Genomic DNA, 18,326 nt, shown 5'->3' with positions numbered 1-18,326 from the left:
AACTAAAGAGTTATACCAATAACAGCTCCAGTTGGTTTCCTGTCATGAAAACACGTTAACACTCACAGAATTGAGTCGTTTGCAGCAGGTGGAACGAAGCAATTGAAGCCGTTATTATCAGCAGGGCGTCGTGGTTGCTTCCTACAGGAAGACTGCTCGATAAATGCCCGGACCACAAAAGTTGCAAATTACTGTCAATTAGTAAAAAAAAAAATGGATATAATTCTGAATGTACTGCACAGCATGGAGGCGATGTTATTATTCTCGCTCAGCTCAGTTTTCGCATTTTTTCGGAATTTATTCACGATACAGTGTAACTCAATTAAGTCAGTATGTTACTGTAAACCGGATACCAACAGACCGTCCTGCAAGTTTTCAAGGGGTTTTCTATTTTTAATCACCCCTCTCACTTACATTTAGCTCTTAGTGAACATATTTTTTAGCTTCACTTATTATTTTACATTAATATTCATCTCTCCATCTGTAATTATAAATACAAAATAACAAAATAAGATTTTAATTTATCGCGAATATTGCTCCATGGCCATGAGTCGACCAGCGAAAAAAATTCCAGGCCTGCTCTAATTCAGAAGGGGGAAAGGGATGAAGACAGCGGGTCTGGCCGAGCTCTGTTTTTCCAGTGGTAAGAAATTGGAAATAAACATGATTCTCAACCTGGGTAGCCGACGACAAGGACAGCTTCAACTTAAAATGAATTTATATTTTATTCACGAAACTTGTTAGAATTTAGAATTAAAAATTCATTTAATCTACGCAGAATTTTGTCAGTTCATAGTTTTGTTTTGTTTTTGAGATTGGGGTTTTCAGTCTTGGTCATTTTTGAGACCGGTTTTTCGGTTTTTGCACTCATGCCGGTTTTCGGTTTAGGTGTATGATGCAGTTTTCGGTCTTAATTCCTAATTCCTTTATCAGTGGTTGGTCTTCGCGTTTAAGCGATAAGACAATCGGTTATTCGCGGGCCTAGTTCTTAGACGTAGCGATTGTTATTGCAGTTTTCTGGATTTTCAAAGAAATCTTGGGGCGGTTTCTGGTTTCCAGTAGGCCGCAGTGCCTATCTATTCTACATCTAACTTCCAATCATGCGTAGTCTCCTCCGCAGCTGTTATTAGGGTCGTCACGCAACGCTTTGCGTGACGACCCTAATAACGGCTGCGGAGGTGACTGCATCATGCGCCACGCTTATGTCGAACCGATTGTGTTGACCACTATGGTATGGTAAGGTATGGTAGCGTTCCCGTACCTCCGCATTCTGGCCGCGCGTAAACTGGAACGAGAGCAAAAATCGATGAGCCCCTGCTTCGACGAGTTTTTGCTCTCGTTCCAATTCACGCGCGGCCAGAATGCGGAAAAGCTCTTCGTACGGGAACGCCTGCTACGTAGGCTACACTCGAAAGCGTTGCGTGACTAAAATGTATCACATCGTATCGTATTGAGCGGTACGACAACGCGACTGCCCTGTTGTCGTTGCCGTTGTAGTTTGAATTAAAGGTGCAACGCAATCGAAATCATGAACATGATTTAATTCTCTCTGTTTCCCGGTATGTGGATTTGAACGCTATCTTGATAACTGCATATGACAATATGACTGTAACCTTGTTCCCAGGCTCTCTCTCCTTTGCCTGGTGACCAGGATCACGTGACCAGCCGTAACCACACAGGGTCTCACTCCTTAACAACAATGGAGGCAAAAGAGAGAGCCTGGGATTGAGGTTGATGAGACCGGTGAAGAATTGCGTGACGTCAGCATGACTTAAAACATTTACTAGATCAATTTTTGGGCTCCGTCCTGGAACAGTGACTAGTCAGTCAAATAAAAAAACAACGAGAAAAATAAAACTTGCGATTAGCAATTGGCATTATACAATTGTTCATTTTCATATTAAACTCGTAACATCTTCACCTTTCATAGAAACAAAAAGGAAAAAATTAATTCCTAACCCCAATTCTAAGAATTAACGTCACGTGATACTGGCGACAGATGCAAACACATTTACACTCGAGTGGGTTAAGGTGTCTGTTGATGATCAGTTGGCTGAAACATAGTAAGACATGAAGTTTCTTTGTTGCTGTTCCAAGGTACGTAAGTATTCAGTGAATCAGATGAGGCTATTGTTAACTTTTAAGTGCTATATTATTTATGGAGGTGTGGAAAATAATAGAGAGGATCGAATGAGGGCTTCGAAAGCGGAAGTAGAAAGCCTCATCCGAAGGCATCTGTACAAACACTGGATAAACCAGCTAGGAGAAAGGAACTGCTTTTTCGCTTTCCAAACTCGTAAATATGTGATCTCCGCTCATCTTATTGTGCCTGCTGTGTCTGGTTATAGAAGCGGCAAAGATCACATGGTCACAATTCCATCTTCTTGCGCAAGATCAATACAAGAATTGCAAGTGGACTGAACAAACACTGGCTTAAAATGTCATAGAATGAGCTTGCTGTATTGGCTTGCATTGAGTGTTTTCAAGAGATTCTCTTTGTGTTTTGTGTAATGAATACTTACCATAGAAATATTAGTCACGATAAACGTGCAATCAAGACAGGTCGTGGCTTTAAGTTGTGTGATAACGCAATAATCGGCTTGGTAACGCCATCGTGGATCAGAAAAGACTTCGCTTCGATCCCTTAGAATTAACCCTGCCTGGTTAAAATGTATAGATTTTAAATTAAATGGGGAAAATAAGGTACTTTAATGGAGCTATTAAAAGGTGTTGGTTCTCCTTTTCTGACAAAAATGTGACAATTCAGGGACAATGTGTGTCACTAGTGTAACGATTTCGGCGTTATGCCATACAGCCCCGCAAACAATCAGCTACATGATTAACATTAAAACTGAAATGAAGGCTGAGAAACCGCTTTTACGCTCTTAAAAGAAAATGAAAAGAAAATGTTCCATACATTGTTTTAACTTCCAACGGCGATATTCACCAGCGTGAGAAGTAACACAACCAGTTAGATATTTGCACGTGCCTCTTCAGCTTTCAGAGTTAATTAAACAAGAAGATCTGTTAGATCTTAAAACCGCGCTTTTAAAATTTAACTATTTTCTTAGCACTACAGTTGCAACGCAGTGTACATTCGAAAGTAATCCTTGATGATTCATTGATTACTGTAGACATCACATCACTTGATCAACACAGACTGTACTATTGCACCATCAGTCGTAGCCGTTGCGAAATCTCCGATGACGTAATAGTGTTAATCTGGAACTTTCTTTGGGATATGTATGGGCATGAAGATACGAACACTATTAACAACAGCTTTCTTTCTTAAAAGTCAAGTTTAAATTTAATATTTTCCTTGAGTAAAGGGCTAGCAAAGAAGTCACACGAGTCACATAATTCAAGAATTGCGTTATCGACGGCTATCTTTAGTACGGTGGTTATTTCCCTACCAATGACGTAATCATTGCATGTCCTGACATGTTCTTTGCTTGGCTTGCAAACATTTCATTTTCCTTCCGATCTATGAACTCGCTGCGATGAAAGAGCCAAAGAATTTACTTCATTTGCCTAAAACCACAAGAAATACTCGCAAACTTGCAAATAAATTAATGACCGTCGCTTCTGGCGAAATAAACTTCCAAAGTAAACACGATCTTATTAGTCACGTAGCGAAAGTGAAAGCTGCAACGTTAACGCATTCCATGGCTGACGTAATACCTTTTTTTAGCGTATTTATTAATCCCTTTGAATCCAACGCTTCGATAAAACCAAAAGAAAATATATTTTACCCACAACAAAGGAAACAATATCCGTAAAATTATCCGTGTATTAATGTTTTAACAGCTTCTGGCGGAAAAAACATCACACGTTGCGTGACTCGGAATTTGGCCGAGCGGAGGTCTGCGTCTGGTCACCGACAAAAAAAAAAAAAAACAAGAAGATCTGTTAGATCTTATAACCGCGCTTTTAAAATTTAACTGTTCGCTTAGCACTACCGTCGGAACGCAGTGCACATTCCAAAGCAGTCATTGATGATTCTTTTCTTACTGTAGACATCACATCACTTGATCAACACAAACTGTATTATTGCACCATCAGTGGTAGCCGTTGACAAATCTCCGATGACTTAATGGTCTTAATCTAGAACTTTCTTCGGGATATGTATGGGCATGAACGATATCAACGACACAATAATAACACTATTAACAACAGCTTTCTTTCTTAAAAGTCATGATTAAATTTAATTGGTGTTTTCCACGAGTAAAGGGCTAGCAAAGTAGTCACACAAGTCATAAAAAAACCCTATCCCGACCGATGTATCGATTTTGGTCACTCCAGTGACCACAGATTGAAAACGTGACAGAAACTTGGCGTTACTTTTGATTCTCACCAAATTTGTCGTATCCCCCGCCTCGGGAGAATTTTGTTAAGTTAGCTAATTTAGTATGCAAGCCACCGTAATGGCGGTCGCCGCCGGCGAAATGTTTATTTGCTCAAAATTGGGGCAAAATCTTTCGGAGATGGAAATCAGGACATTTGTAAGGATACATAAAGTAATTTGGGACCGGTTGCTGGCTTCTAAGGCTGAATTTATCCAGAAGTAAGCTGTATTTTCGTTTTCGTGTCGAAAGCCATGCGATGAAATATTATCGTCTTGTTCTGCTGTCTTGTTCTGTTTTTTCTCTTTGTCGTTTTTGAAGCCCGCCGAGGCCAGTCTTTCGTCTAAATCAGTTGAAAAAGGTTCGAAAAAGATGTTCCCATTCAAGTTTAAACTCTCAGGCGATAATTGTGGAGTTTTTTGGCCGAAACGTCGGCTTTGTTATGTTGGTGTTTTTCGGTTGCTATGGGCGACTGTTGCTTCCTTTGTTAGGACAAGTCTGGAGAGTGAGGTCACAGAAAAATTCTAATTAATTCTGGTTTTGTTCGATTTCGCTGAAATTTTAACACGATAAAGCTGGATTGTTAAGGAATAGATTTACCGCCTGCCGATGTGTGGTAGCTATTAACGCTGAAGTGTTATATCGCTTCGAAGTCAGGGTTTTGAAGAGATTTTTTTGCAACATGTGGGTTCGGCGTGATTTTGTAATCTGACGTTTCGGTTGACCCCGAAGGAAAAAATATCCGGAAAAGGTCATTTCATCGACGATTCAAACAAATATAAATATGTATATGTTCCGAGCTAAATTTCTGGTGAAAAAATATAATTTTTGACGAGCGCTGGGTTTTTAATTTATTCCCGCGAAAGATGAGATTTATTGTTTCAACAGCTTTTGGCGAGTAAACATCACAGGTTGCGTGACTCAAAATTTGGCCGAGTGGAAGCTTGGGTCTGCTCGCACCGAAGTCGAAAAAAAAACAAGAAGATCTGTTAGATCTTATAACCGCGCTTTTAAAATTTAACTGTTCGCTTAGCACTACCGTCGGAACGCAGTGCACATTCCAAAGCAGTCATTGATGATTCTTTTCTTACTGTAGACATCACATCACTTGATCAACACAAACTGTATTATTGCACCATCAGTGGTAGCCGTTGACAAATCTCCGATGACTTAATGGTCTTAATCTAGAACTTTCTTCGGGATATGTATGGGCATGAACGATATCAACGACACAATAATAACACTATTAACAACAGCTTTCTTTCTTAAAAGTCATGATTAGATTTAACTGGTGTTTTCCACGAGTAAAGGGCTAGCAAAGTAGTCACACAAGTCATAAAAAAACCCTATCCCGACCGATGTATCGATTTTGGTCACTCCAGTGACCACAGATTGAAAACGTGACAGAAAATTGGCGTTACTTTTGATTCTCACCAAATTTGTCGTATCCCCCCCCTTGGGAGAATTTTGTTAAGTTAGCTAATTTAGTATGCAAGCCACCGTAATGGCGGTAGCCGCCGGCGAAATGTTTATTTGCTCAAAATTGGGGCAAAATCTTTCGGAGATGGAAATCAGGACATTTGTAAGGATACAGAAAGTAATTTGGGACCGGTTGCTGGCTTCTAAGGCTGAATTTATCCAGAAGTAAGCTGTATTTTCGTTTTCGTGTCGAAAGCCATGCGATGAAATATTATCGGCTTGTTCTGCTGTCTTGTTCTGTTTTTTCTCTTTGTCGTTTTTGTAGCCCGCCGAGGCCAGTCTTTCGTCTAAATCAGTTGAAAAAGGTTCGAAAAAGATGTTCCCATTCAAGTTTAAACTCTCAGGCGATAATTGTGGAGTTTTTTGGCCGAAACGTCGGCTTTGTTATGTTGGTGTTTTTCGGTTGCTATGGGCGACTGTTGCTTCCTTTGTTAGGACAAGTCTGGGAAGTGAGGTCACAAAAAAATTCTAATTAATTCTGGTTTTGTTCGATTTCGCTGAAATTTTAACACGATAAAGCTGGATTGTTAACGAATAGATTCACCTCCTGCCGATGTGTGGTAGCTATTAACGCTGAAGTGTTATATCGCTTCGAAGTCAGGGTTTTGAAGAGATTTTTTTGCAACATGTGGGTTCGGCGTGATTTTGTAATCTGAGGTTTCGGTTGACCCCGAAGGAAAAAAATATCCGGAAAAGGTCATTTTATCGACGATTCAAACAAATATAAATATGTATATGTTCCGAGCTAAATTTCTGCTGAAAAAATATAATTTTTGACGAGCGCTGGGTTTTTAATTTATTCCCGCGAAAGATGAGATTTATTGTTTCAACAGCTTTTGGCGAGTAAACATCACAGGTTGCGTGACCCAAAATTTGGCCGAGTGGAAGCTTGGGTCTGCTCGCACCGAAGTCGAAAAAAAAAAAACCACGGGTAAACCATGAACCGCGCTCGGCCCATAGCCGCGCGGTTAAAAACCACGGGTAAACCATGAACCGCGCTCGGCCCATGGCCGCGCGGTTAATAAACCACGGGTAAACCTAGAACCGCGCTCGGCCCATGGCCGCGCGGTTAATAAAGAATCAGTCAGCTATGTGCTTCAACAGTTTTCGTCTCAACCTAATCGTTTAAGTACCCGGTATTTCAGTCTTCTAGTCACTCTAGTAGACAGCCCCTCGGAAAGAAATTAAACCATTGACATTAATCCTTTGTTTCTTATTTGTAAGGAACCCGATGACGAAAAAGAGCCCCTTCTTTCAGGAGAGGTAGGGGAGAACAAGGCTTATTCTTGTCGCTAATTTAAACTTTTAAATTTTTTGTCTAAGAATTGAATTGAAGACCGAAATTATTGGAAGAGTCTTTGTTCAACCAATTTCCTTCTTGCCGCTATTAAAACTTACAACCTTAGGTAACAAATTCTAGGAATTATACTGGTAAATATTGTACGTAATAGATCTCAAGCAGTGCCTCTCAACTTTTCCAGAACAGTCTCCTTCCCGCGAAATTTTCCTCTTCGGGTCACGTAGCGCTTAGATGGCGACTGAGTTAATTTTGTCGGTCAAGATGTGTTTTGTTTGCTGGCTAGCGACATCGACAAAAGTAGAATCGGACCGGACCGGACCGGATCACGGATCGGATCACGGATCGGATCACGGATCGGATCACGGATCAGACCACAGAAAAAAAAAAAGTTTAAAAGAAAGAAGAATCCAAAAAAAAAAAAAAAATTCAAATCGTTTACAAGATAAATAAAAAATAAAAGTGGAAAACTAAAATATGTTAAATGAAAATAAGAATCCCGAAATTGACGCAAGTAATGACATGTTAATTACAGAGAATGACAAGAGGTCATTTAAAGAGCCACATAAGCGCCTAATTTACGACGAATTTAAATTGTAATGAACAGGTAGATGTAGTTATATTTGAACGATAGTTGGCTCGAAGCTTGCGTGAACCTCCCATGCTCGTTTTTGAAATTGTTGTTAGTATCAGTAGCTAATTCTCGGCTACATTTTCGTGTCATATGTGAGCGTTACAGTTGGCGTTACAGTTAATGAGAAAACTTACGTACGAAAGTTCAAGGACATGACTTGCTTTAAAGGAGCTACGTCACGGTTTGCGCATCTTGAAAAAAATTAGCCTAGTTTTTCTTGGTCGTCATTTGCAGTCCTTGTTAATCTTTGCCATCCTTAACGATCCTCATTCCGTTTTGATTTGTTCTTGCCTCTTTAAGTGTTTTTCTACCCTAGAACACGATCATTTCAAGGTTTTATTCCATTTAAAGGCAGCTCTTAACGACCGTAAAAATCGTGACGTAACTCCTAAAATGTTGTTTATTCTCGGGTTGCGTTATCGTTCAGACTATCGATGTTATTCCTAGAATTTTTGTAAAACAGCTATATTTCTTTGAAATACAAATGGTTCGTTTAGTTTTATTCCAGTGCGAAATATCGTATTCCAAACTCACGTCTTGTAAAAGTATAGACTTGTCTCAAAAACGGAAATTGTTTGAAATCATCAGGTGTTTAATTTGTTTAGTGTGCTTTTAGTTTTTTGTGTTTCGATTCATACGTTCTTTCTATTATTACCATGCTGACTCGTTTTATGACAGTTTACCTTTGATATTACAAAGGAATAAAGGAATATCACACATGAATTAAATAAAACGTTCTGCTCACAGTAGTCACTCTAGCGTAATTTGCTCAGCAAAATTTTGAATCTTGAATTTTGAATTTTTTTCTTTGATCCGAGCCGTGATCCGATCCGTGATCCGATCCGTGATCCAGTCCGTGATCCGGTCCGGTCCGATCCGGTCCGATCCGGTCCGATCCTAGTTTTGTCGACATCGGCTGGCCAGGGAACATCAGGAAAATCACTCGCGTGTCCTACAGTAACTGTTGTGGGTGAACTCAGCTTCTTTGAGACCACGAATAGCTCTGACTGAGAATGAACAGGACTTTCAGCTAGCCTGCTTAGGTTGGGGTGTACCCATAGCCCCACCCGTAGTAGGGAATTATTTGAAGACAAACAATAGACTGCAAGGCTGATACTACGTGAAAAACGTTTCGAGACACCAGCACTGTGTAGCGAAGATATGTAACGCCAGCCCAACAGCCAACGCACATAAATTGCAAAATGACCCGTTCACTATATCAAGTTCCGTACTTTGAACTCACTTGCGCCCCGCAAAACGCGTTGCCACATCACGTGTTTCGGGGCGCAAGGAGACAAAGTGTCAAGATTGGTGTCTCGAAAAGCAAAAGAATAAATGTGGCTGGATAAGGCCAGCCTAAACATTTAAACATTCAACCGCATGGCCAGTACCATACTTTAAAAACGCAGCGTATCGGATCTGAAAAGACCTACGGTCCGAAAATACATAAATGAGAAACTAGAATTGTTTGCTACGTTTTGGCAGTCCCTAGGGCATGTTTTGCTGATCCATGAATATATGGGATATTTTTCGGGATTTTCGAGATGTAAAAGTCAGTTTTTAATACAGTGAGACTTTAGTTGAAATAGGGTTTGCCAGTTGAATTTAAGACAGAGGTCTGTTGCCTGTACCCTTCACTCACAGAAAGAGCGCATGAAGGGAAATCGGGAATTTTCAGTTTTTAATGGACAGAAACCTTGTACCAGAATAACTTTAAGTATATTACAGTCCTTTTTGTATTTTCTAGAAGCGAAAGATATAAACTGTTGCCTGAGATAACACCACGAAAAGTTTCCCATGGGAACTCGAGAAAATAAATTTCAAAGTTCAGAGAAATTGTGCAAACACAGATAAAATTTCATCATCAGTTTCATTTCACCAGTACTTTCAAGTATTTCACGTGAACTCCAAAATTTGTTTTCAACATTTGGTGTTATTAGAAATGATTTATTTTATTTTATTTTTATTTTTATTTTATTGTTTGAATTTGCCACAAACAAAAACAGAATTACAGTACAATTTTGAGAAGATATTTAAAACGGTCGCACAGAAGTTTGCAATATAATGTCAATAACTGCTCGGTACAAATTAAGAATGGCTGACTGTTAGGACCGAGAAACGCCGGTCAACCTCCCATTTGACAAATCGCTTATATTTTGCCTAAAGATACCCTTAGGTGACCTAATTCTAAAAATCATATTTAAAGGTTCCAGCGAATTTTTATTTTTCAGAAATTCGCGAAAATTTGAAAGCGCGGTCAAAGTGCGGTTTTTCGTGTAATGAAATGACCGAAATAAGGTGCGAGGACGAAGCGCTGCTTAAGTCTTAAAATAAACTCAATTGACTTCAAACTTCACACAAATGTGGAACAACCACTCTAATTTATTCCTCGCTTTAAACTAATCTCAGATATGTTGATATAGTGGTTTTACGAACCATTTTAAAAACAACTATGAAGCGTGTGAAAAATAACAGCAAATTATAGGTCATGTTTAACAGCATAAAAATGCATCTGGTACCTCACTTTCCGATTATTTTACTTTACAGCCTTAAAATATCATTATTAAAGATATACCATGCCAAGTTTCATGCTCGAACTCGCAGTATTTCCCTTTGTGAAAAACGAAAATCTATGTCAATGTGTTGGGCGCAAATAACACAATAATTATGCACGAACCAGAGACAAATCAATTTCAATGGCGAAAGTAAAAGGCTATCATTAATTAGAATCCCGTCAATTCACTGCTATCAGGAGAAACATAATGTCCACTGCATAAAAACTGTTTGCAGACGTTTTCGAACCATTGCGCGTTAACTTTGTTTAATTTCGTGTCCGCCGTCATGTCTAGTTTGTCATCGCGTTATTTCCTTAATGTCAACAACACGTGAATGGTTGTCATAACAAACGCAAGAGATTTCCTGGAACCTTAATGTTTTCGATTCACCAAAACGCTTTAAGTTCGTTAAGACACAATAATGGGTCAACTTGGAATGCTTTTTAGCATCAAGGACGTTAAAGGACTGTAAATTAATCGAGTTGAAATATCTTGAAGCAAATCAAAATCGCGCCCTTATTCTAATTTGGTAAACAGCCGATCTCCGTTCAAGTTCGAGAAGTCGAGAGGTTAATCCGGCAATGTATTACCGGTACAACAACAAAATCAAACCGAGGTCATCAAAAGTGTAAGTTTAAAAGTGTAGTGGCAAGTTCCAAATAAATTTCGCCTATATAAATTGGAAACAAGATGTGAAACGGTCGGACCCGAAACAAATAAACAAAATAATAATACGACTAATTTAACCCGAAAATGTTACAGAAAACATACCTAAAAGCCGTCGATTCCCCTCGATACCACTCCGCATTGCCTTAAAGAGCCCAAGCTTTCTGCTGTAAGAATCAGGGGCCTCATGAATCTGTATTTGTTATATCGGCAACCATGCTGCGTGGCTGATATTCGAGACTCAGTAAAAGTTGTCACACAACCGTACGAGCAGCCCAGTCACGCTTTCACTGCTCTTGCGCAAATGTTCAACAATTCGCAGTTAACATAAACCGACTACAAGTTTAAAGTTGTGACAGTAGATTGAAATGCGCTTGTTAAAGTTGTCCTATCGAAGAACAATTATTTCTTGTTTTTGAATGGCTCTTAGTTGTAGCTACAGTCGGGGATGGGGGAGAGGGTATTCCCGGAAATTTCGGATATCTGTATGCCGTGGAAGATTAAGTGGTCTCCAGCTCTTAACGCCAACACTGAAACACTAGATGATTCTCGAAGTATCACAGGGGTCACTAAGCTAAATAATTTTGAGTGTAGCTCCGATGAGTCAATTAACCGTTGGCGCGCATATTGCATTGACCGTGGACAGGTGGAAAAACAGTTAAACCGGAAAAGCCTGTTGCACATTGTAATTTAGCGTTGTCCAACACGCAGTCGGTCAGGTTGTAATGTTAATCGTATTTGAGAGAATCTCAAGTTTTCTTTCGACACATACTGGGGTGACATACTGCTAGATGGGCGTGGCCGGGAGCCACGAGTCAAGTCAGTCAACTCGCCATGCTTAACCGAGAAGAGTGACTGCGACCTTAACATCAGTGCCATTATCAACGGGTGTGACCGAGGAAGCGTCTGCTGAGGTTTCCATAGATTGTAACCATGCACGGTAGGGGTGTATTGATGTCTTCAAGGCCGCTGCATTCGTGTCTTTTATAGGCTGTCTACTTTAGAGAGGCACTTGTCGCTGGAGAAATGTACTCAGTCCCTCGGTTAAGCATGGCGAGTTGACTGACTTGACTCGTGGCTCCCGGCCACGCCCATCTAGCAGTATGTCACCCCAGTATGTGTCGAAAGAAAACTTGAGATTCTCTCAAATACGATTAACATTACAACCAGACCGACTGCGTGTTGGACAACGCTAAATTACAATGTGCAACAGGCTTTTCCGGTTTAACTGTTTTTCCACCTGTCCACGGTCAATGCAATATGCGCGCCAACGGTTAATTGACTCATCGGAGCTACACTCAAAATTATTTAGCTTAGTGACCCCTGTGATACTTCGAGAATCATCTAGTGTTTCAGTGTTGGCGTTAAGAGCTGGAGACCACTTAATCTTCCACGGCATACAGATATCCGAAATTTCCGGGAATACCCTCTCCCCCCTCCCCGACTGTAGCTACAACTAAGAGCCATTCAAAAACAAGAAATAATTGTTCTTCGATAGGACAACTTTAACAAGCGCATTTCAATCTACTGTCACAACTTTAAACTTGTAGTCGGTTTATGTTAACTGCGAATTGTTGAACATTTGCGCAAGAGCAGTGAAAGCGTGACTGGGCTGCTCGTACGGTTGTGTGACAACTTTTACTGAGTCTCGAATATCAGCCACGCAGCATGGTTGCCGATATAACAAATACAGATTCATGAGGCCCCTGATTCTTACAGCAGAAAGCTTGGGCTCTTTAAGGCAATGCGGAGTGGTATCGAGGGGAATCGACGGCTTTTAGGTATGTTTTCTGTAACATTTTCGGGTTAAATTAGTCGTATTATTATTTTGTTTATTTGTTTCGGGTCCGACCGTTTCACATCTTGTTTCCAATTTATATAGGCGAAATTTATTTAGAACTTGCCACTACACTTTTAAACTTACACTTTTGATGACCTCGGTTTGATTTTGTTGTTGTACCGGTAATACATTGCCGGATTAACCTCTCGACTTCTCTAACTTGAACGGAGATCGGCTGTTTACCAAATTAGAATAAGGGCGCGATTTTGATTTGCTTCAAGATATTTCAACTCGATTAATTTACAGTCCTTTAACGTCCTTGATGCTAAAAAGCATTCCAAGTTGACCCATTATTGTGTCTTAACGAACTTAAAGCGTTTTGGTGAATCGAAAACATTAAGGTTCCAGGAAATCTCTTGCGTTTGTTATGACAACCATTCACGTGTTGTTGACATTAAGGAAATACACGCGATGACAAACTAGACATGACGGCGGACACGAAATTAAACAAAGTTAAGGCGCAATGGTTCGAAAACGTCTGCAAACAGTTTTTATGCAGTGGACATTATGTTTCTCCTGATAGCAGTGAATTGACGGGATTCTAATTAATGATAGCCTTTTACTTTCGCCATTGAAATTGATTTGTCTCTGGTTCGTGCATAATTATTGTGTTATTTGCGCCCAACACATTGACATAGATTTTCGTTTTTCACAAAGGGAAATACTGCGAGTTCGAGCATGAAACTTGGCATGGTATATCTTTAATAATGATATTTTAAGGCTGTAAAGTAAAATAATCGGAAAGTGAGGTACCAGACGCATTTTTATGCTGTTAAACATGACCTATAATTTGCTGTTATTTTTCACACGCTTCATAGTTGTTTTTAAAATGGTTCGTAAAACCACTATATCAACATATCTGAGATTAGTTTAAAGCGAGGAATAAATTAGAGTGGTTGTTCCACATTTGTGTGAAGTTTGAAGTCAATTGAGTTTATTTTAAGACTTAAGCAGCGCTTCGTCCTCGCACCTTATTTCGGTCATTTCATTACACGAAAAACCGCACTTTGACCGCGCTTTCAAATTTTCGCGAATTTCTGAAAAATAAAAATTCGCTGGAACCTTTAAATATGATTTTTAGAATTAGGTCACCTAAGGGTATCTTTAGGCAAAATATGAGCGATTTGTCAAATGGGAGGTTGACCGGCGTTTCTCGATCCTAACAGTCAGCCATTCTTAAGTTTTTGTCCGCTTGTTACATATATACTCGAACTTGTGGTGGATTCGTTCTCAAGTCCCCCATACAGGCCTTATTCCAAAGTTGACTCTAAAGTTTCTTTAGCAATGGTAACCATACCAGTTCTCCGCCGGACGAAATATGTTATCATGCACGTTGCATGTGCTCCCGTCAGTTTTTAGGCCTCGACCACTCTAATGCGTTTTCGTATAAAAACACATACTTTTCGTTGCATTTTCACCTATCGTCCACACTAAAAACGACCGAAAACGCTGATGAAAACGGAGGCTTTCAAAAACGTTTTCAAAAGTGGAGCCTTTTGAAAACAGATCGTTTTGAGAACGCTCTGTGTCTAGTGTGGACAGGTGAAAACGGAGGCTTTTGAAAACGTTGCCGAAAACGCGTCATACCGTCGTTTCCAAGAGCGTTTTCGGGAGTTTCAACCCTGGGTAAAAGGCGAAAACGTATCAAAAAGTATGCGTTTTTCATACGAAAACGCACTGGTGTGGACAGGTGAAAACAAACCGAAAACGCTAGTGTCAGCGAAAATATTTTGCTTCGTTCTCGTTGAGACGAAAACGGGTACTTTTAAAAATGCGTCAGTGCGGTCGGGGCCCTATACTAGTGCAGGGTGAAAATGCGCGTAAGGCGGCCTGGGCTGAACACGTGAGCAAAATTCGAGTCACAGGATTGGCTGTTTCTAGACTCTCCTAGGATTTCCAAAACCAGGAGTGATCTGAAAATAGCTTTAGAGGGATTACCTTGGGAATAAGGCTTATATGAGGGATAACCTCTGTTACCCTTAAGTCTTCCTCTGTTTCTCACAGCCATTGATCAATTGCTTCTGTGTTCATTAGCCGTCCCAGCGTGCTCAGAAGCCATTGCAGAACCCGCTGACAGGGGATTTGTCTTCCACTGGATTTGAGCAGAGTGATGAAAAAGAAAATGAAAATGTTGCGCATGGTGTAGAATTCAGACAGGCCAGTCCTCGGCAAGGAGCTAAACCTGTCACAAAAGACAAGAGAGGAGCTAAGTCGGACGAGGAAGGAACTAAGGCGAACGAGAAAGGAAAACGGTCTGGAGAGGAAGAAGCTGAAGCTAAGGAAAAGAAAGCTAAAGTCCTTGAATTCAAAAAGTTCGACATTCCAGAGTTGGATTGCATCTTTAGCGATTTCAAGACAACTTTTGACCCGTTCGTTCAAAATCGTGAAGAGATGAGCAAAGCCGAAGATTCATTCAAGAAAGCAGTCATGTCTCTAGAGCAAATCAGCCCGCGCGCCAAGTTCGGTGAATACGTGGCTGCTCTAAAGACTAGACTGAAGACGGAGGGGATTACAGTCAAGGTTAAAGAAGGCGCTGCGACCATTTACCAAGAGGGAAAGAAGACAGTTAAAGGGATCTCTGATGCGGTCACCGCCATAAATGCCATGCTCAAGTTGGCTAAAGACTTGAAGGCTATGCCGCTGACCATTGCAAATGGCAGCGAGGACGCAGTTGAGAGGGCTGACGAACTGGATGTGCAAGGAATTCTGAAACGAGAATTGAAAAGCATGTGGGATTTGGGCAAAATCCCGAAGTTAAAGAGAGCGTTCAGCAATAATGTGAAGCAAGTGAAGAGAGCTCCTGAAATGGTGCGGGATTTTTGCCTCAAAACCAAGGAGATCATTCTTGAAATTTATCACGCCTTTGCTGATGAAGAAGATCAGAGAAAAATGGAAGAGGAGCTGTCTGAGGGGGATGATACTGCAAAAGACGAGGAGAAAAAGGAGAAAGGCGCGGCTGGAAATAGTGATTCGAAGAAAGAAGGCAAGAAAGAGAAGGACAAGAAAGACAAAGATAAAGAAGAATTTCATAAGAAGCTTAAGTTTGAGTCACTTGGGCTTGATGATATCGACAACGTGTTCACATCCCTCGCGTCCGCAATCAATCCCTTCGTGGAAACGCGCGAGCGCGTTCAAGCTGCGAGAGAATCCTTTGAGAATATTGTAAAGTCGATCTGCAACATTGACGTAAAGAAAGAGCTCAAAGATTACATCAAAGAATTGAAGAAAGACGCCAAGGAGGGAAACATAACAATCTACATCGACCAGACGGATGGCGAAATCAAGGTAAAGTCCATCGAGGGCGTCAAACCTCCGAAGCTGTACCGCGATGCAGTGCAAGCACTCCGGAACCTCAAATCGGCCGGAAGTGAAACTGTGGAACTTGAACCGGACGTGCAGCATGGGATCGGGAAGTGCATTGAGCGAGTAACACAGATCGACCCACAGCGTGACTTCCACAGCCTGCTGAAGAAGAAGACCGATGTATTAACTCTGCCAGGGAAGATAAAAAAGTTCAACAACAATCGCAAGAAGGCCCAAGAAATCCCAGGCATTGTCAAAGAGTTCTGTTTGTACGTAAAGCGCCTTCTGACTGATATCTTAGAAGCACTGACCGGTGAAAAAGATGCTGACACAGCGGACAAGAAAGGCGAGGACAGCGGGGAAGAAGGGAACAAAAGTTCAGCAGGTGAGGATGAGCCAGCAGGCAAGGAAGATGTGGTCAGCGACAAAGACGAAGACAGGGACGCAACAGGTGAGGATGGGCCCGTGAACAAGAATGACGAGGACAGCGGCAAAGCAGAGGAGAAGAATGCAGCAGACAAGGATGAGCCCGTGGAGAACGAAAATGGTGTCAGTGGAGAAGCTTAGGACGACTAAGAACTGACAGAGCTTGATAAACAACACAAACTATGTTGAAAATAACAATAGTATTGAATCAATGAAATAGAAATATTGACAAGTTAGAAGTTTCCTAGCGGCAGTTTTCTAGAGATCAGTGAGAAATCAAAGCATTGCACAAAGACATGGGCTAGTGACAAAGAAAATGCCACCTTGATCAACATTAACTAAAATCATTCTTTCCTTTCGAGATGTTCATTTTACTCACTAGCACTCGACCTTAGTTTTGTGAATATGCAACTTAATGAATATGGAATTTTATTAACGTGCAATTTAACGAATATTGAAGTTTAGGTCAAAAGATTTCTTACGAAGTGCTAAATGGAGTGAATCAGGGCAACCATCTCAGTGACAAATTTGGAATCCGAACTATACTAGAAATATTTCTGCGTGAACATCATTTTAGTGCAGGTGATAATTAATAACCAGTGAAATATGCCGGCCCTTTTATGGACCTATATATTTTTCATTCTTGTTTTTTGATTAAAAATCATTGAAAGCATTAGCGGGTGACTTGCCATATCACCGGCCTTGACTTAAGTTTCTTACGCACGCGTACACAACCAAATTACTAGCAATCTCGTTCCCAGAGTCTTCGTTCCCCTTGACCAGTGGTCGGAAAACGAGCTCGAGAGCTCTGGGAGCAACCATTTCAGGCATGCGCCATAGATGCAGACTGCGCAGTGAAACCGGATGGGCAGAATCACCAGAATTCGGTTACATTTCAAAATGATTGCTCCCAGAGCTCTCGTTTTCCGACCGCTGGTCAAGGGAAACGAAGACTCTGGGAACGAGATTGAATTACTAGTGGAATGACAGAGATCTCTTGTGGACGAATGGCGAACAAGATGTAAGAAGTGGCTGACTCTTAGCTACATATAAAGCTACTTTAAACGTCTAGTCACAACATAAATAAGAAATAACATAAATTACAATAAATAATATTAAAAATATCAAAATACATAAGAATAAGTCTTTTACGACCCTGGGTGGTGGGGTGGGGGTACTTTGGGAATTTCTGGCTGGGGATTTGCCGCTGGGACCCTGGAACCCTTAGCCTATACCAGAGCTAGTTCAGCTGAATTTTGCTAACCTATACTAGAGTAAACTCCCCAAATTCCCCCATCTATCGACACTGTTGAGGCTGATTTGCGTAAATTTAAACTTGCCGATTTGATTTTTTTATATTTTTGAGTGGCAATTACTGGTTTCCTTACTCTAGATAAAATCTTCAACCAACCACTCAGTTTTGTGAAAAATGATACCCTATTCTAGACCCAAACGCTCTGATTTATATACCCTGTCCTAGAGTAAACTGCTTGAAAACCATACCCTTCACAGCGGCACATACCTATATAACCCATATATGGTAGTGCCCCCCCCCCCGGGTTTACGACTACCACTTAGAGCGGTTTTAGCTTGAGTGTCGATAAGGGTTTGGTTGTGCATTACTACACTACTCGATTGCCTTGAAAAAAACTCGCGCCACTTTTCTTTTATCCAATCAGAAGTAAAACTTAAGCCAATCGTGACTTGCTCGTCAGCTACTTGTAATTACTTCGATCGAGTGCTGATTGGTTCATTGGATTGTCTGTATCCTTTGCGATTGGCA

The 18,326-nt window shown here is 40.7% G+C and overlaps 1 protein-coding gene across 1 annotated transcript; it reads left to right on the top strand.

The window, feature by feature from the left end:
* Positions 1 to 81: 81 nt before the first annotated feature.
* LOC145491916 (uncharacterized) lies at positions 82 to 18,292 on the top strand. The gene is made up of 3 exons (XM_081471213.1): positions 82 to 2,097; positions 7,047 to 7,085; positions 14,849 to 18,292. Exons 1-3 carry the CDS (start codon positions 2,071 to 2,073, stop codon positions 16,682 to 16,684), a joined length of 1,902 nt encoding a protein of 633 aa, XP_081327339.1. The 5' UTR covers positions 82 to 2,070; the 3' UTR covers positions 16,685 to 18,292.
* Positions 18,293 to 18,326: the final 34 nt, after the last annotated feature.

The sequence above is a fragment of the Orbicella franksi genome, chromosome 7 (genome assembly GCF_964199315.1).
Source record: "Orbicella franksi chromosome 7, jaOrbFran1.1, whole genome shotgun sequence".
Classification (NCBI taxonomy): Eukaryota; Metazoa; Cnidaria; class Anthozoa; order Scleractinia; family Merulinidae; genus Orbicella; species Orbicella franksi.
The sequence above is the reverse complement of the archived record's forward strand: the minus strand, read 5'-3'. Positions and strand labels throughout refer to the sequence as shown.